This window comes from Chaetodon auriga, chromosome 4 (genome assembly GCF_051107435.1).
Source record: "Chaetodon auriga isolate fChaAug3 chromosome 4, fChaAug3.hap1, whole genome shotgun sequence".
NCBI classification, from domain to species: Eukaryota; Metazoa; Chordata; class Actinopteri; order Chaetodontiformes; family Chaetodontidae; genus Chaetodon; species Chaetodon auriga.
The window spans coordinates 6,562,427-6,580,609 of record NC_135077.1 but is presented as its reverse complement, the minus strand read 5'-3'; the positions used below and the strand labels follow the sequence as shown (position 1 = coordinate 6,580,609).

The 18,183-nt window shown below is 41.7% G+C and overlaps 1 protein-coding gene across 4 annotated transcripts in view; it reads right to left on the bottom strand.

Annotated features, from left to right (window-relative positions):
* The window catches only part of prkcaa (protein kinase C, alpha, a), a 137,428-nt gene that overhangs the window by 39,660 nt on the left and 79,585 nt on the right, over nt 1–18,183 (bottom strand). For 2 of the 4 annotated variants that reach the window (XM_076728461.1, XM_076728462.1), the window contains exons 6-11: nt 10,449–10,605; nt 10,186–10,320; nt 9,601–9,694; nt 6,976–7,002; nt 2,697–2,840; nt 2,416–2,589 (exon numbers count right to left, since the gene is read on the bottom strand). In XM_076728461.1, coding sequence (XP_076584576.1) covers nt 2,416–2,589; nt 2,697–2,840; nt 6,976–7,002; nt 9,601–9,694; nt 10,186–10,320; nt 10,449–10,605 — 731 coding nt within the window. The remainder of the gene's footprint in view (nt 1–2,415; nt 2,590–2,696; nt 2,841–6,975; nt 7,003–9,600; nt 9,695–10,185; nt 10,321–10,448; nt 10,606–18,183) is intronic. The other 2 variants (XM_076728463.1, XM_076728464.1) reach the window with 1 other exon arrangement.

Below are 18,183 nucleotides of genomic sequence, written 5' to 3'. Positions count from 1 at the left end.
TCATAGAGATAGAGGGAATAAAAGAGAGGAGTTAGAGCTAGATGGGGAGAAAAATATGCAACATCATTATTTTGCACATGAAAACTGCTAAGTTCCACAAAAGCTGTGAAATGACAGTTCTCCAAACAGAGAGATACAAACTCAGTGTTGCAGCCTCCCCTAACCTTGCTGTCTGAGTTGTTCCATCGTTCCTGCTACACTTTCTATGACAAGGTGACCTAAAAAGCCGACAACAAAGCGCTTCATGGAAAAAGAAAACACTCTACACAGACATCTGTCAGGAAGTATTCTCTTTGTCTAATAGTACTGGTCCCTTACCGCCCATGACAAGTTCGGCCTGACCCTGGTCTGCTGTGTTTCATAGTCCCTTACGAGCAAAACACAGACCAACCATCTCACACAGCAGCAGACCCATACTGGTGACAGAGCTGACCTTCTACCGGCTTGACCAAGTGTTACTACCCACAACAAAGCAGATCTGGTGGGAGCTCTGACCTTCATTTCACTATGATGACGGTCCCTTGAGCAAAATGCACACTGCACCTTCTCTAGTTCTCTACACTTCTCTGTCATCGTCTGTCTTGTGGACGTAGTGGTACTTTTACTTCATGTTTTTAGCAAAACAAATGTGCAATGTTACTTGCGTATTTCAGCTAAGTATGCTAAATAAGGGAGGCTAAAATGGTTTCCAAAGCTTTGTATAGGTGCAAAGACTTTTTCACTCTGCAAAGAAATTGTGTATTCATGAATATCCTACAAGTGACACCAAGCTGTGTCTCCTCCTCTTTCCCCCGTCTGCCTGCTGTTACAGCTCTAATCAGCTGCTATGGTTCAGCTCGGCCTCTCTCAGGAATCAAACTGCTGGTAGTGGTTCATTTGGCATCCAGCGGAAAACGCTGGTTGTGTAGATTTACCAAGAGGCATTCTGATGAGGTGAGACAGATTTAGACTAAAATGTATGTGAGGGGTGGGGTGTGATACCATTCTGTGCATCTCTAATCACAATCAGATCAAAGTCAGCATCTCAAAAACATTGACCCTACTGAGAACCTCAAAGTAAGCTGCCAACCATCCGTCCAAAACAACATTTTACAGTTTCATCAGACCTCTACTCTGCCTTTCAGCTTTATTTGATGTGAAATCACCCCAAATGTTTCCATCTCATTTATGCCTGTGTTCAAAAAATCTAGAGAGGTTAATGCCTTTCCAGGGTTGATCCTAAACTCAATTAATGGTCCTATTAAAAAAAACACACCACACTACAGTGAAACAACTATTACAAACATTGCGACACTGGAGCTGGAGAAAATGATGTGTTACATGTGAAAATGACAAATTACATGTGTCATGACAGGATATCACACCACAGCAACTTGAGTATAAGGCCACTAAGGCAGAGCACAGCCACTGTTATTGCTGCTATTGCTGGTATTGTTACACCAAGACATTTAAGCTCTAAAATGAATGAGGGAACTTAATCTGAAGAGGATTTGGCTCAGAATTTAAGAAGTTCCATTTCAATTTCTGGGTAGGTGTGGATGCAGAGCAGTAAAAGATACTTCTCAATGATTTAGAAAACACACATGGAAGAAAGTAAGACACATTGATTTTGTGTGTGTGTGTGTTTGTGTGTGTGTGTGTGTGTGTGGGAAACACATTAGAAGGTCTTCGGTCTTAAGCTTAACATGGGAAAAGTTGAAAGACAAAAAACACTGCAGAGGAAAAGTTGTCATTATGCGCATACTTTGTATCATGTGGGTGTACACATCTGGATTTTACATAAACCAGCACAACACACCTCTATGAATTGGTGCACGTGTGTGTGTGACTGTATGTGTGTGCGAGACACACGCTGGCAAGCCTTAGATCTAAAGCGTAACAAGGCAAAAGAAAGAGAAAACACTGCAAATCACGATGCAGACCACAAGGCAGAATTCATTAAAACTTCACGTGCGTATACTTGTTTGTATGCAAGTGGGTGCACACATCTGCATTTGGGTCTGCTTCTTATACAAGCCAGCACAATAGACTACTATGAATAGGTGCATGTGTGTCTATGTATGTGCAGGAAATACAAACATCCACGAGAGTGTGTCACTTCGTTCATACAGTATTGTGCTTTCAGGCTGTGTGGTCTGGTTTTGGCATGACGTCAATACACACGTGCATGCATGTTCAGACACATGCTTCTGTATTCACTCATACACACAGAAACAAACCTCAGCCCTCTAATTGGGGTTTGTTTCTCCTCTCTTTTATTTTTTTTTTAACTGCACTTGTCATACACGTCCTCTGCTGCTCTCAACAACACTTTATGACTAAGCTGTTTAGCTAAAAGCCCCTTTGTGAATTAATTTGACCTGACCTGACCTGGAGTGACTTGTCCAGACGCGTGTCCAGCGGCATTTCACCTACCACAGTCTGGAAGCAGGAGTGGAGCTGTGTGAGGAAGGGCGGCTTGTCCTGTTGGGCCAGGACTCTCTTCTCCACCATGGTACATTCGACGTCATCGTCCTGGATCACCACGTCCTTCTTCAAGATCTTTATTGCATACAGCTCTTCGCTGGCCTTCATCTCTGCCAGCATGACCTTCAGAGAGAAACAGATTTGTATGTACTTTCTCTTTTTAGATGTCATCCTGTCTGTCGCCAGTTACACCAAGAACTCGATGTTCAAGTGGATCACAGCTGCCTCACCTTGCCGAAGCTGCCTTTCCCCAGGACAGCGAGGAAGGAGAAATCACTGAGCTTGACTTGGTCCAGGCTGTTGGAGGGCACCGGGCTGGAGTTGCTGTTGTCCGTCTCGCTGATCACCTTCTTACCTGGGCCTAGCTTGGCTTTCTGCACTCAGGGCACAAAGGGTTGTATGTAAGAGATGAATAATTTCAAATGCACTTTGAGTAACACAAACACAAACAACATGAAGCTGTACTGTGTAGTTCAGACGGGATATCTAGATCCTCAATTGCTAAAATGTGGACCACATTAGATGCAAAAAATGTATTTAATAGATCCTGAGCCAGTAAACTTAGACGAGGCTTCTTCGTGATGGATTCCTCTCCATCCCAGACCAGCACATCCAATTTCCTTTGCTTGTTTATTTGGTTTTGTTTTTTATAGGTTTTCCACTACAGTCATTATCATACATACAAATATTTCATATGCATGAATTTCATCTTTCCCCCCTCCCCCAAAAAATCTACTCACACACTCAGACTGCTCATTTGCCCACTCACAGCCCTGAATACTGATTGATATGCAGAATTCAGAGTTAATGAAGTGAAATGAGACTGTGGTGTCATTGTGGAGCAGATGCACACAAAAACGGCTCCACACAAACAGATACAGTTTAATAAAGTATACTGAATTATGGCAAATGACACTGACATTTCTTTCTTTTGTCACATTACTGACAAATAAATCACAGAAAACTCTCAGAAAATAGATTCAGAAATTCTACATGATTGGAAACAGGCTCAAAATTATTTTAAGCATTACATCATTGAAATCAACTCTCAGATCCAATTGTACCTTAAGGTCTAAAAAATATATATATCTTAATTGGTGATATGATGATGATTTGCAAAGTTGCATGGCTTGCTTGAGTAATGAAGAGGAGGATACCACACTGTGGCTTCGGTATGTGCATGCACGTAAGGTCCAAACAAGTGTTTCTCATGTTCATCTGTCTTTGCAAATATGCAAAAAAAGTCTCTTCTGTCCTTCATGCCTTGTCATGCTTATTGTATTTCCTCAAATAGTGACCGGGGCCTGTATTTACCTCACCTGCAAAAGGTAACAGGCCATGTTAATGTTACTGCTGTCAATACAAACTCATCACTTCCTGTATCTGACACCCTTGATTTTTTTTACATTCTCTACAAGTCTTTGGTTGTGAAACTTGCAGGAAGGTGTCGTGGTCAACTCATTGACTTGCACAGTTTCCATATGGCACTTGAAATATAGCTACTGCCATCTTGTGATACTTGGGATTCTACAAAATACAGTTTAGCATAGACATTGCCACACATACACCTGAAGTGATGGGAATTGGACAATAATACTTAAGATGAGCAATCCAAAACAAGAAGGCGTTGACAATTGCAAGAATATGTTGTTGGATTTCCTAAATTACAGCGATGGAAATACATATTATGCTTAGTTGGCATGCACATGAAGTTTATTCACCTTTACTGTTTGTATTTTGTATTTGAGGGCCAGCCTTTATTTGTTTGTGTCAAACATGCCTCCGGTCATTGTTCGAACCCCTTTTTTTATTTTACTACCAGTTTTTATTTGAGGAAACACAGTAATCTCCCAGTACGGCAAGATGCTCCAAGTGCTAACGAGAAAACTTCAGTGCATTATGCTTTAAAAATCATGACAGTCTGAAGGCTAAACAACAATCAAATACAATTTAATGTCCATATTTTTTTTTGTCTCTCTGTACAAGGACACAACCAAGGTTGCCAAGTCCAGTATTCACACTCAGCCCAGGCCAAACACAGATCCAAACTCATGCTGAACCTTGATGTCACTGGTGTAACCTACACCCACATGGGTGCTACATGGAGCAGAACATTGTTTAACTTTAACAAGGACTGCAACAAATTGGTATTAAATCATCAAATTTCCTTCCTACTTCTTGGCTGTAGAAAATTAAAATCTAAATCCATTCAAGCAATGGGGAAGCCCTGCTGCTACTGAGTGCACTGCACCTCCACAAAAAGGTAAGTCAATGAAGGTCACTTTAGCATAAACAAATGTCTAAAAATTGCACTAAATGGTGAGAAAAATCTGTAACTTTTAGCCAAAATACTGTATGAAAGAAACCTCTGATGAAGACCAACTTGAGGTGGGTGGACTCTTTCAATATCTGCTGACAAAATGCAATGATGCTCGAATAGGTTAAAAAAAAAAGATCAACACCAACATAAGATGACAAATTCCTTGATTCATCACATCAGCATCCATTTTAACCTCTATTCAGACTATTTCACAGAATAAATTAAGACATTTAACTTGAGACAACCAATGCTGAGCAACTTTAGTTTGGTTAATGGCATCTACCATAGTCTGCTCTTAATCTGGGAGGGCAGCAGAGAAACGCAAAGCAGAGCAGACCGAACCAGATCACAGCACACCTGTAAGTTTTAGCCAATGAAAAGGGCCTGGCTGTGCCAAGTGAGCAGTCTTACTTCCTTGCTCTCACAACGCACCTGATCAGAGTCATCCATAACTGCTTGGTCCTGAAACCACAAGGAGAAGGGAGCCAAAGGGGTCGATGCACTTAGTTTACTTGAGTATTGGCATGAGCCACAACAGCTGACTTAACCAAGACACTTTAGTAGGCAGAGAGGGGTGATCCAAGAAATGAGGAGGTGGATCAGACAGCCGCAGACTGTACATTAAATTCAGTTTCTTAGTCAACATTCATAAAAACCAGTGTTTCTGTTCTCAATTACTCTGCATCAACAGAGAAAAAGTAGGATCAATCCATCCCTTATTAAAACTTGATTTTGTAAGATTGAGCCAGAAACAGAGAAAAAATGAACACAGAAAATCAAAACTCAAAGGCACCGTAACCGAGTGGAAACTGAAATGACCGCCATGGACTGCATTTCCCTGATCAAAGTGAAAACTCTACCTGTACTAGCATATTTCAAAAAGAGTAGAAAAACTAAGTCTTTAAAAATGTGAGTGAGAAACAGCACAATTTTAAGGTGGTATGGAAATCAATTCAAATTAAATTCAAGTATGAGCAAGAAACAAGGTGATAATTTGTGGGTGGGAAAAAAACAACAACAACAAAACTGCTACCTCACAAGTACGTGCGCACACACACACACACACACACACACACACACACACACACACACACACACATACTATGTTTTCATCACTTTTGGGGACATTACATAGACTTACATTCATTTCCTGGAGAGTTACCCGAACCATAACCATAACCACTGCTTTCCTAACCTGAACCCAAGTCTTCACCCTGAAAGGTAATGATTTACACTGTAGGGACCTTCATTTTGTCCCTGCAAGCAGGCGAATTCCAACAATGTGAGCAATACATGGCCCCACAGACACACATTGTTCTGGAAAGTCTAGCCTTGTAAATCAGTTCAATGCTGACATCTGGTGGTCACAGTGGGTCTTGTATCTCACCGTCAAGCCAGATATTTTCCCTATGTAGAATATTTCTAGTCCACAAATCCAGTTTTAGACTAAATGTGAAGTCTGATCTATGGCTACAATGAGATGTTTACAGGTAGAAAATATGGTCAGTGAAGCTTAAGCAAGTTCTGAAATAAGAGAAAATAATGAACATATACCTCCAGGTTACACCTGCAGTGACAAAGATGGAAGCAGGACAGATGTAGACGGGCAAAGTGATCCACAGACAAGACAAACAGAACAGAAAGACAGACATGCAGACACATGTGTAGCCATGAACCGTGAGCGGCATAAGGATTTACTAACAATCCTCTGACTAACTCTGACTAACAGGAAACGGTGAAGACAGAGAAGAGCTGATTTACTCTCACTTGACACACAATTGACCTTTTAGCAGGGGCTCAATGTTCCACATGTAGGATGCAGGAAGTAGAAATGCTGCAGTTTTCAATTTCTTTCAACATCCCAGAAATCCCAAAAAGATCAGAGACTAAATGCAACATTGATTTACTGGAGCAAAATACTTTGGATATTTATTTACACTTCTTTTGATGAAACCCAACCCAGATCCAGAACAAATTGTTAGTAAATTGGATCAATTTGCAGTAGCTTGGAACCACATACAAATGATCAGACATGAGGACAGATGAAGGAACATGTCACCACAACAAGACAAGACCAAAGACGAGAGGAGAGGAGAGAAGGAGAGAAGAGAAGGAAGGAGAAAAGAGGAGAGGAGAGGAGAGGAGAGGAGAGGAGAGGAGAGGAGAGGAGAGGAGAGGAGAGGAGCTACCTTTAGATTAAAGTTAATTTGGCAGTCCTGAGAGCAGGGGCAAGAAGGGGAGAGAGGGAGAGAGAAACTCTTGGATTAAATATGACAATGTGACACAGAATGAAGAAGCATTTGTACAGTATAAGTCTCACCAAACACACAGGAGGGAGCAGGAAGCTACGGGAAAAAAGGGAGAACCACAGAGGGGTTTATGAAGAGCAAAAAGGAGGCACATTCTCGGGTCCTTAGAGACCGAAAAAGATACAATAAAGTCAAGTGGATGAAACATTTTGACACCTGGAGACTAAAAAACATTACCGTTATCTACCAAACAGTGGTGGCAGTGGCAATGCTTTTTAGTTTAAAGAGACAGTTACTGTTTGTGAGTTCCACTGTGAATTACTGTATATACTGTATTTTAGCTGCAGACTGAATCAGAGAACATTATAAATGAAAAAATACTGTGCTTCAGGTGAATGACCTGCTGTTGAACCCTCTAATACAAAACACCAAAACTTTGTGATGCACCATGCATCGCTTTATGGTGAACGAATGTATTGTAGGAGCTGTTACCATGAAGACCAAATGGAGACAAGTAATTGGAGGTCAGATTCATATTAGACCTGAATCGACACTCTGATTTGCTTAAGAACAAAAAAAATCTTACATCCTGTGTGAAGGTCATCACTAACTACATTTTCATTCTGTGTTATTAAGATGAAAAAAAGTTACTAGCTCTCATAACTTGATAAACTAACTCATCAGGTTATGGGCATGTTCTGTGCCACTGAAAAAAAGTTTGACGGCAGTGGAAATGCTTGTCAACATGCAGGTAAACCTATAAATTCTATATGGGGATAATAGGAATAATGAAAAATGTACACACTTTTTTTTTTTTTTTTTTTTTTTTTAACCACAACTACTATAATTTATACATAAATAAATCTACACAAGTCTTTAATAAATTCATACATTTTCAGAATTGACATGACAATTTTGGAGTTTGCAGATTTTACAAACTGTCTATAAATTGGTATTCAGTCCCAGACGTGACCTTTTTAACATCCTGTCCTTCTAATCTGTCCCATTTTGCCCACAACACCATGTGTCACAGAAATGTCAGAGAAAATAATAGTAAAAGTATCTTGCAGGGACCTGGGCCCCCACTGAGAGCCAGACAATCCCCACAGAGAGCTGCTCCACTCTCAGGGGGGCAGACACACCAGTGCAGCAGACTGGACAGAGGAAAAGAGCCGGCAACAGTGACCTCTGCTGAAAAGGGTCTTGTGCAATGTGTGTGTGTGTGTGTGTGTGTGTGTGTTTATGTGTTTGGGTGGCATTTAAGAGGTGAAAGATAACGATTTAATTACGATTTCAGAGCCACCAACGCTGCTCATAAAAGTCGCTTCTAAAGTGATTATTGGAAACGTGCTATGATCATGACCACGATCATTACACTTCATCACCTTTTGATGAGGAAAATAATTTCTGTAAATGATGTCGGATCCTTATTAGGCAGCAACTAATTAAGAAGAAAAAATATCACAGCCACATGATCTGTGACTATAAAATAAGATTATACTCATCCTCTAAAAATGCAAAAAGCATCACTAAAACAACTACGATCTGAGCCACTCGTATGTGTTTAGAATAGAGCAATATCCACTACAGTGCAGTGAGATCTAATTCAAATAGCAGCTTAAATTCATCACATCATACGTAGGATGTGCTCTACTTTTTTATCATCATAACAAAGTCTGAAAAGTGCGATAAAATTTTTCACAGTATATCCAAGGACAGTAGTTTTTGCAGAATTCAATCTTTACTTGGACAGCTTGAAATACTACGAACTGGTCAAGTGTAGCTGTGAGATAAAGAGACAAGCACTGACATACCAGCTGGCAAAACCGTTTAACCCAACAAGATGCTTTAAAAAACTGAATTACATGTTTTCAGTCTCACCATGTTCGAAACACCTGCTCCAGGCAATTAGCCTGAGTATGAACTAACTAATGACACAAACAAGATGTGGTATCAAAAGGGCTCACGAAATGTCGGCGGGCTGCTTGGTTCAGTCGTGCTGGAATCCCTCTGATGTACGAACATAATGCCACCAATCAGCAATGAACACACAGCACACACATTGACCGTAGAAGTGAATTCACCACCAGCTGAAGAGGTCTTTGAAAGCTTCAGCTTTAATTTAATTCGATGTCAAATCCAAATTCTGATTAACGTTCTGTTATTAGGCGTCGACTGGCTGGACCAGCCACGTGCATACTCATACTCACCCATTTATGGTGATTTCATTAAAAGGCTATCTGGATTTTTTCAAAGGAGATTAACAGGAAAGAGTATGACAGGTGGTCTTAGTCAGCGCTGTGTCAAATATAGAATTACCATCATCCACAATGACTCAGGTTTACCAACATCAATGTAAAGACAACCCCATATTTCACATTTCCCTAAAGAAAAGTCTCCTTGATAGGCACAAAAAAGATAAAAGCATTTGCATGAATCTAAAAGAAAGCCAAAAAACTGGTCACGCACACACTTGTCTTTACGTTTCAACTCCCGATGAGACATTTGAGTCAATAATTCAAGTCGAGCAACAGACAGTGTTGATTATTTCAGCGTGACTCTCACCTCAAATTTCTGCCTCAGCTCCTCGTTCCCATCATCCTCCTCTGAGATGGGAACATTGTAGTACTCCCCCTCCTCCTGGCACAACAACTTATACCTGGAGGAGAGAGACAGACAAGGAGAGAGGACAGATGGAGGGAGGAAGACGGGGGAATGAGGATGGACACAGAGAAAAGAAACCAGCAGATGAATTAGCTTCTCTTCTTCTGCTCTACTATTCTCCACTGAACGCTTGGCCTACTGGGCCTGGATACAGTTCAAGGCATCTGTAAACACACAGCCAGTCTAAATTATTTTATTATACAATTCAATAAACTTTTTCAGTAAAGTTTTCATTGACTGAGATGCATTCAAAATAAATGTAAATTACCTGGCAGGAACATTTAGACAGCTAAAAAACGTAATGACTAACATAATTGTACTTCAAATTAAGGTCTCGTGGAGGTGAAACTAAACTGTTTGGTGGAGAAAGAGCAACAATGAAACAATTATTTACAATAAGAAAAAAATGGGCCTCAAACAGGAAACCTTGCTACCACCACACTGTGATTTCAAACAATACAATAACAGCATGGAAGTGAGAGTTACCATCCTATGACTGGAGATTTCATGAGCTCTGATACGCCAAAGGAGAGGGCCCCCATGAAGTCATTCCTAGTGGTCCGGTCCCAGTCCCACACCTCCACTGACAGCCGACGGTCCTTGTCTGTGGGCTTCAGCTTGCTATGAAACACACAGATGGTACACATGTGTTCAGAATTCAGTTGCAATTACATTCAGCATTAAAGAGGTCGTAGTAGTAGTAGTAGTAGTTGTAAAAGCAGTGACAGCAGGCACAGTCGTTTACTCACAAATTAAAGGTCTCGTTCCATTTGGGGTTGAGGTTGGAGCGGATGGTTTTGGTCTTCTGCTTGGTCTCATTTTTAGGGTCTGGTATAAGCTTGAGCTTGACATATGGATCAGACAGGCCGTTAGGGTCCATGGGGATCAGGTTTCTTCCTTCACCCACTGATGGGGAGATAAAGAATAGAGAGAAATGATTACTTTGTCTGCAGAGGCATAGATGAAGTACATACATCATCTGTATATAGACTATATGTACTTCCAGATTCTGCACAGCTGCTCGCTACTGTCCTAATACCTGAGGGGTTTATCAAATAAACCTAGTTTCTGTAGCTAAATGAACACAATGTTTTCTATCTACAATGAAGACTTCATTCATATTTCCAGAGATTTCTCAAATAAAAAAACAACAGATGCTTTTTTTTAAGCAACATAAATTCAGGTGTTCAAGATCAAGTCACAGCCTATGAGGTCTGTTTACAGGGAGCAAATCCAGAAGTGTTATGAGAACAGGGATTCGAAATTGCAGGCTGTGTCATGCTTAAATAGGCGAAGCCTCTCTTCTTCTCCTCCTGTATTTAGCTGTTCAGTAAACAAGGGCACACCAGGGACATTACCACTCCATTAGCCCTGAGCATTGGAGCACTGCCAGACCTTAGCCACTGTGTACACACACACATGCGCGCACACACACACACACACACACACACACACACACACACACACACAGTCAGGCATGCATAATTTATGGGGACAAAATGCAAGGTCCCCATAAGGAAGGCAAGTCCCCACAATGTGATTGTCTAAACAGATTTATGTCCCCATAACGTAAGGAATACATGGTCCACGCCCGCGCGCATGCGCACACACACACACACACACACACACACATACACATAGTAACACACACATGCTGTATTTATCTGCACACAATGCTATCTCCACAGGGATAGGGTGACTGACTGCCTTGTACGGCTCCAGAGACCCCAGAAATCTTTCCATGTGGCCCTGTCACTCACACGACAATGGCAGCCTGAAGCGCAAAGATGCTACCTGACTTTAGACCTGGGGAGGAGGGCACTGAGCCAGTATGCTAAACCCACCATTTGAGCTGGAGAACATTTGGAGTTAAAACAGCGACTGCTGCAACGGGCAAGGAGAATTTATATCATGAGGCTGCTTTAATATTTGAGCCACTGGTAAAACTTTGGACATTAAAGCGGCTTCATGTTAGTCTCTGTGTGGTTCCAACAAATAGAAACAAATGGCTATTTGATAAGCCAAGAGTAAGTACCTTGCCCCTGTTTGCTTTTATTCCCAACACCTGTGCTGCAGGATTTGGGTGTTCAGCGACATTAGCGAGGTGTGAAGTTTGATGAGTGATGGAGCGAGCTGTTGTAGCGTGCACACACACACACACACACACACACACACACACACACACACACACACACACACACACACTCAGAGAAAGGAGAGAGACAGTGAGGGAGCATACTTGAGAAGAGGAAAGACAGATACCAGCTCAAAGAAGCAACTGGAGGTGTGGGAAGGTATTGAGCGATCCTGAGCTGGCAACCCTCTGCTTTCACAGAAATCCAATGAAAATGCGCAAAGCCCGTCCACAGGCGCCGCAGAAGGCCGACTGTTTACTGCACTTGAGTGCCTTCTACTACAGATGCACTCTACAGCAGAGAAGGGAAACACAGAGAAAATGTTCTTTGCTGCTTTCTTAGATGTCGGGATAAGAACTGAACCTCCTGCCTCTCCCTCATTCCCATCTCTTTCCATTTCACCAAAATTCTCTTTTGGTGGAAAGGGAATTGGAACAAATTAAACATGTGAGCTCAATAAGGGTTTCCATGTTTTTGTCTGCTTTATGTTGTTGGTGAAATAGCAGATGGTCCTCTGTGCATTCACTGGAGTAGCGGCTGTCAAAGTAATAAGCGCAGGATAAAGGCTGATGTTTGCTGTATCCCTGAAAAACCAGTTGGCTGCTCATCTACTAGGTCGTTTATCTGAAGAATTATTTGTTTGTCACCTCTCAACAGACTGACTGGATGCACATGGGGTGACTGAAAAGTGGATAGACAGCTAGAACCCCAAACGCAGAGATGATCTTCACAGAATTTGTTGTGTACAAAATATGTTCCATGTCACATGTCTGTGAATTGAAGAATTGACATCTGCATTTTACACAGCATCCCAACTTTTGGGATTGGGGTTGCAAAGGTCATGTTTTGAATATTTTATATGCTGTGGCTGTATGTATGCAAAGGCACAGCACCCAAACAGTCCTGCAAAGGGACTTTGTTCATATTCATTACCAGGTCATTACCAGTAGGGGGCACTCCAGACTGAAAAATATACAGGCAGGCACAGAGCTTTTTCTTTCCATGTAACTGTATGGCCTAAACCAAACTAGAGTGTGTGAGAGGTCCGAACTACTTTCAGCTGTAGTGGTGAGACAAGCTCATAGTCCAAGTTATCTGTGGTGCGGACAATTCCTGGATAAAGGTCAAATTATCTTTGTTGAATGAATAACCTGGATTTTTACTGTGCATCAGCAAAATGTGATAAATCTTCAAGTACACAGTGCATAATGATTACATGTGTTTGTGTAAGCAAGTTCAGAAAGACATGCAAATACACACACACACACACACACACACACACACACACACACAAACAAACAAACAAAAGGACAAATGAAGCAGGGGTGTGTGCAGGACCCGGAACATAGTTGCTTGGATACAAGTCCTCACAACTATCTTGGCTTGCATTTAAACACAGCTGAAATGTGGTGCAGTTTCTACAAAAAACATCTTGTTCAACTCCGACTAAAACTAACCAAAACCTTGGAAAAATAACATCTGCTGACCTGATAGGACTGTAGAAAATCTGAGCCAAGTTGAACACCCACCAAACGTTACATGTGTTACGGCTTCGTACAATCACATTTCAGATGCAGCCAAGCTTTACTGCTTTCTGGACCTGCTGACGGCTAATAAGCAGATAAAATTTCACTCAGCAACTCTGACTGCCTCGTGAAATCTGCCCCGAGTGAATAGTTTCTACTTCAGCTACTGCAAACTACATAAAGTTGGACTCTTTTTGTTACTGAGAATCGTGTAAAATGAAAGCTTCTGCATCTCTGTCGGATACATGATGCTCTTATCTGTTGATTCCCTGGTCATGCTGTTGCAAATAGCTGAAATGCTGCACACCATTTAGAAGGCTCATTATGCTGCAGACTGAGATGACTTTTGCTGAGTATTTGAGTGTTGCACTTGCACAAATAGCCCAGCTGGGCTTAAGATTCAGTCTAGGTCTCTCTTGTTGACTTGCAGAAAAAAAAACAGACGGGGTAAAATTAAACAGTTTGCAAAAAAGATCAGCAGATGATAAAGATGCACTTCTGTCTGAAACAGAATGAGAAGACAAAGGGGGAAAAAAAAGAAGACAGAAAGGTCAAGCAAGACGAAAGGGAGAGGCATATGTTAAAATAGCATGAAGACAGTGTGCAACATGCTGAGAAGAGGGAGCCGAGGCAGGGCAGTGACGACAGACTGGGAATACCAATGACATGGCTTCTGGGAGACGGGCGCAGAAATCGGAGAGCAACAAAGTTCACAGAAACACTGAAAAGAGATAGCCTGCGTGTGTGTGAGTCTAAATATGATGCAGACAAACCAGAAGAGATGGTTCATGCCAAAGTGGAGGCATAAGAGCAGCCACACATATTCATTATATACATTTACGACATCGCATCACATCACACTTGTGTTGGGTTCTGTTAATCATTTGTGCATTTAAGGTATGAAACAGTCAACATGTTACAGAAAAATGTGCCCATGTTTTTTAGGTTAGTGAAGTTTTAAAAGTTTACAAGAGTTGTGAAAACACACACACGCACACACAAAGCCTTGTCCTCAGCTAACACCCGAGTGACCCTACCTCAAAAATGAGGCCAGCCGTGTTTGTTCTTCACCTCCCTGTGCAAACACAGTCTATAAAACTTAACCCGATTTGCTCTCCGCCCATCAGCGTAACACTGTGTTCTTTGGGAGACCACTACTTAAAAACTGCTGTGAAAGACGGCATGTTGAACAGCAGGTCTGACAGCATAAACGACGTGGAGCGACCAGAAAAACGTCAGTATGATACATGGAGGGCACATGGATGTCGGTGTGTATGTGCTACCCACGAGTGAGCTGAGCGATGGGACAATCCCAGCAGAATTGGAAGCATAATGAGGGCTGAAAATGAAGAGCAATGGGACATAAATCAAATGGATTACAGATTTCCTTTAAATGATAATATCTTTATAATATTTACAGATCTGCTCTGATGGATTATGTCTGCAGTTAAATGGGCATGGAGCTCACTAGAGAACATTAAGACAGGAGACACTGCTGTCCCAGCTCCCTGCAGTTGAAAACTGCTGGCACTGGTACCAACACAAGTGCTGTCAGCTGCTCCATCTTAACTCTGATTCATTGGGAAAATGTAATAGCAGGATTTTAAGTAAATTTTCTCCTGGCAAGAACCTGTTGGCTTTTCTGTACGATGACTCAGACACTAGAAAGAAATGGAAATGACTGGAAGAAAAGCCTGCAGAGTGGAAGCAGTGGCAATAAGTCAGTGACATTCAGATCACCGGGCAGTCATCATCAATTGGCATCCCGCAGGCTGCATCCAAACCCCAGACGGAACCTTGATCCAACCCAAAGTCTGCCTTCCAGCCAAGTCCATACATTCAGAGAGCCAACAGTAAAAGGCAGGATATCATTTTTTGTTTGAATGATTGGCTGACTGAATTAGAAACTTACTGGAAACATGGATGTGGTTAAGCATGGACAAACTGCCTGAGCAGGAAAACGGTGTATTGATCAAGAAATCTAAGATCAAATTAGAGAACAAAATAATTAAATAAGGTGGACATACTTTAACATTTCACTAATTTAGTGATTGATTAACATGGTCAGCTCGAGGAAGAGGAGGTAGGAAGGAGGGCGTACTGCACCACTGACCACCTCTGTCTCTCCCTGACTTGATAATCAGAACAACTTTAGCTTTAACTCCATCTGGTCTTTTATACTGGACTGTTTTTTTTTTTTTTTGCATGTAAGAGTTGAAATCTGACACTTGACTCTGCCTACAGTGAGCACCCTAAAATAGCCTTAAAAGAATGAAACTGAGGCGATATAGGGAGACGCGAGAGTGAGAGGTGTGAAAAGAGACCAGAGGTTTGAAGGTAGAGAGAAACATATGTAACTACAGCACTGCTGCACAGGATGAAAATATTGTGTGTTTATGAGGTATTGTTCTGCTCTGTTCACGATTTCCTACACTTCCGTGAATGTTGCCAAGAGATCACCTGCAGACATACTGCAAACATGCAGTGTAATGCTGTAGGTTTATATACCTAAAAAGCGAATGTGCACAGAAAATGACGTTATGCACCACTAAAGATTTTGACCAGATGGCAAAGATGAAAGCTGTGGATACAGTGCATTGTGATATACTCTCTTTCAGAGAGATTTCTGTAGATATTTTGTCCAGTGTTGCAGCACTGTTCATATCTCTTTACATTTGTCCACTGATCTACAGTAAGATTAATATATCAAATGCAGCAGTAAGAATGCTCGTGGCGTCTGCCAGAAGATGTTAACAGTGTTTAGGTGCATTTTGTCTTACTGTAAAAGGCACCTACACCTCCAGGAGGTTCAAAAGTAAAATCTGGCTTCCCTCATCCACCCACATCTATATCCACTCTGAGCACCAATCTGACCTACACACACCTACACTGCAGATATGTACATATAAAACACATTGACTCCTACGGCAGCATCGGTGTAATAAATAGCGAGATTGAGGTAAGAAGAAACATGTAATGAAGAGGTTAAAGCAGTGATAAAGAAGGAGAGGATGGAAGAGAGAGGGAGAGCAGAGGGCTTGTTACATGAGGCTTTCCTGCAGAACTGGGTGAGTCAACGAGGGAACAAAACGGAAATGTAATTATTACCACTGTTTCTCACACACTCCCAAAGGACCTGCAGGCAGCAAGATTACGTGCACGTGCCTGCACACACAGTTACACACAGTGATGGAGGTGAGTATGAATAACGGACACAAAAGATACCCTCTCCCAAGTTTACTGTGATATGTGCACCAAGTCAGTGGACAATAGTGCTGCTGAAACAAGCAGGAGGGTGGTGTCCACAGCACCAGCGGACAGAGAGGAGCTGTGTGTTAGCAGTAATGAGAGGCGGAGGACAAGGTTAGTGGGCTCCGTCCGTCCTTCATCGGAAAAACAGAACTTGTTTTGTTTTCTTCAGCACCGCTCCCCCCAATTCCATTTTCCCTCGGTGACAAAAACACACGCTCACATGTTGCTGGAAACTGCACAAATATCTCTTGTGTGTCTGACTGACTCATTATTTCATTTTGCCGCCTCAGTGTCACTGCCAGAAAGTCTGTTTGTCTTGTCGTGTGTCGTTTATCGTGTTTGTATTGGACTGGTCTGAGTTCATGTGTGGGTCCATGTTCGGGTTTAAATGACAGCTGCTTCCCCTGGCAGCCATGCCGCTTCCTGGTGAACACTTTGGCTCTGACCATTGGTGAATCCCAAAAGAAACTTGAGTTACTTTTAACTCAAAGTAGATTATGTGTGTGTGCGCTGTGAGTCAGTCACAGGATTCTTGTACTCTAAATTTTGCACCCAGTCGATCAAGCTTCCTCCCTCTACATGCGACATTACTAGTTGCAGACATTCAATGTCTATCCTTGTGTTTTCTACCATTCTAAATTTGCAGTAGCTTTGCATAGACTGAGGACTCATCTGGCCTCCATGGACATCAGGTTTGCACCTGGTTTGAAAATATGTAAAACAATTCCCATTAAAAAGTCTGCAGGGGTGACAGAGACTGAGGAGAACACACTTATTTTTTGGAAGATCTGCTTGTGCTACTGATCAAATTTTCTTCAGTAAAATTTAATTTGTGCAAAGGAATTTGTGTGTGTGGGTGGTTATAATAGGGGTGGGCGATATGACCTACATATCACAGTATTTTTTTTTTTATTTTTTATTTTTTTTGTATGGTCACAGTATTAAAAAAAAACTAAAAGGGATTTTCACTCTATTGACAATGCAAGCGAACACACCTGAGGAAAGAAAAGATGACAAAAAATGGTGTTTATTGGCTCCAAATAAGACTTAAAATGAGATATAAGCCTACATGTGTTTTGGGAGGCGTAACCTGCCCAATAATGTAAGTTAGTCAATGTGATTCATTCTCAGAGTTAGACTGGTGGTAGGCTTAGACATATCAACAGCATTTTATTTGGCAGAAAACCCAATCAACACAGGGGGGCTTTCCACTAACAACAAAGCCAGCTGAGCTTGCCTTACAGTATGAAGTGTGAGGATAACGTTAGGCCTGCCTATGTGAGACTACACAAAAAACAATGTGAAAAAACAGTTTCCCACATCCAGGCTTCTGCGCTGGTTACTTAACAGGCTTCAGATGATGCGCAGTGTTCACACAGTTACTCTTGACTGTCCCTCAAAATGAAACACTCCAACATTGCTCCAGCGTGTAGCTCTACAATTATGCGTGTAACATGCTGATGCCAAATTCAGCAGGCTAGCCAGCAAAATGCACAGTGAGGCAACATAAAAATGTCAAATTGTACAGGTTCTAAGTCTGAAGTGAGTATCTGTCCACCCTTCAGTATCAG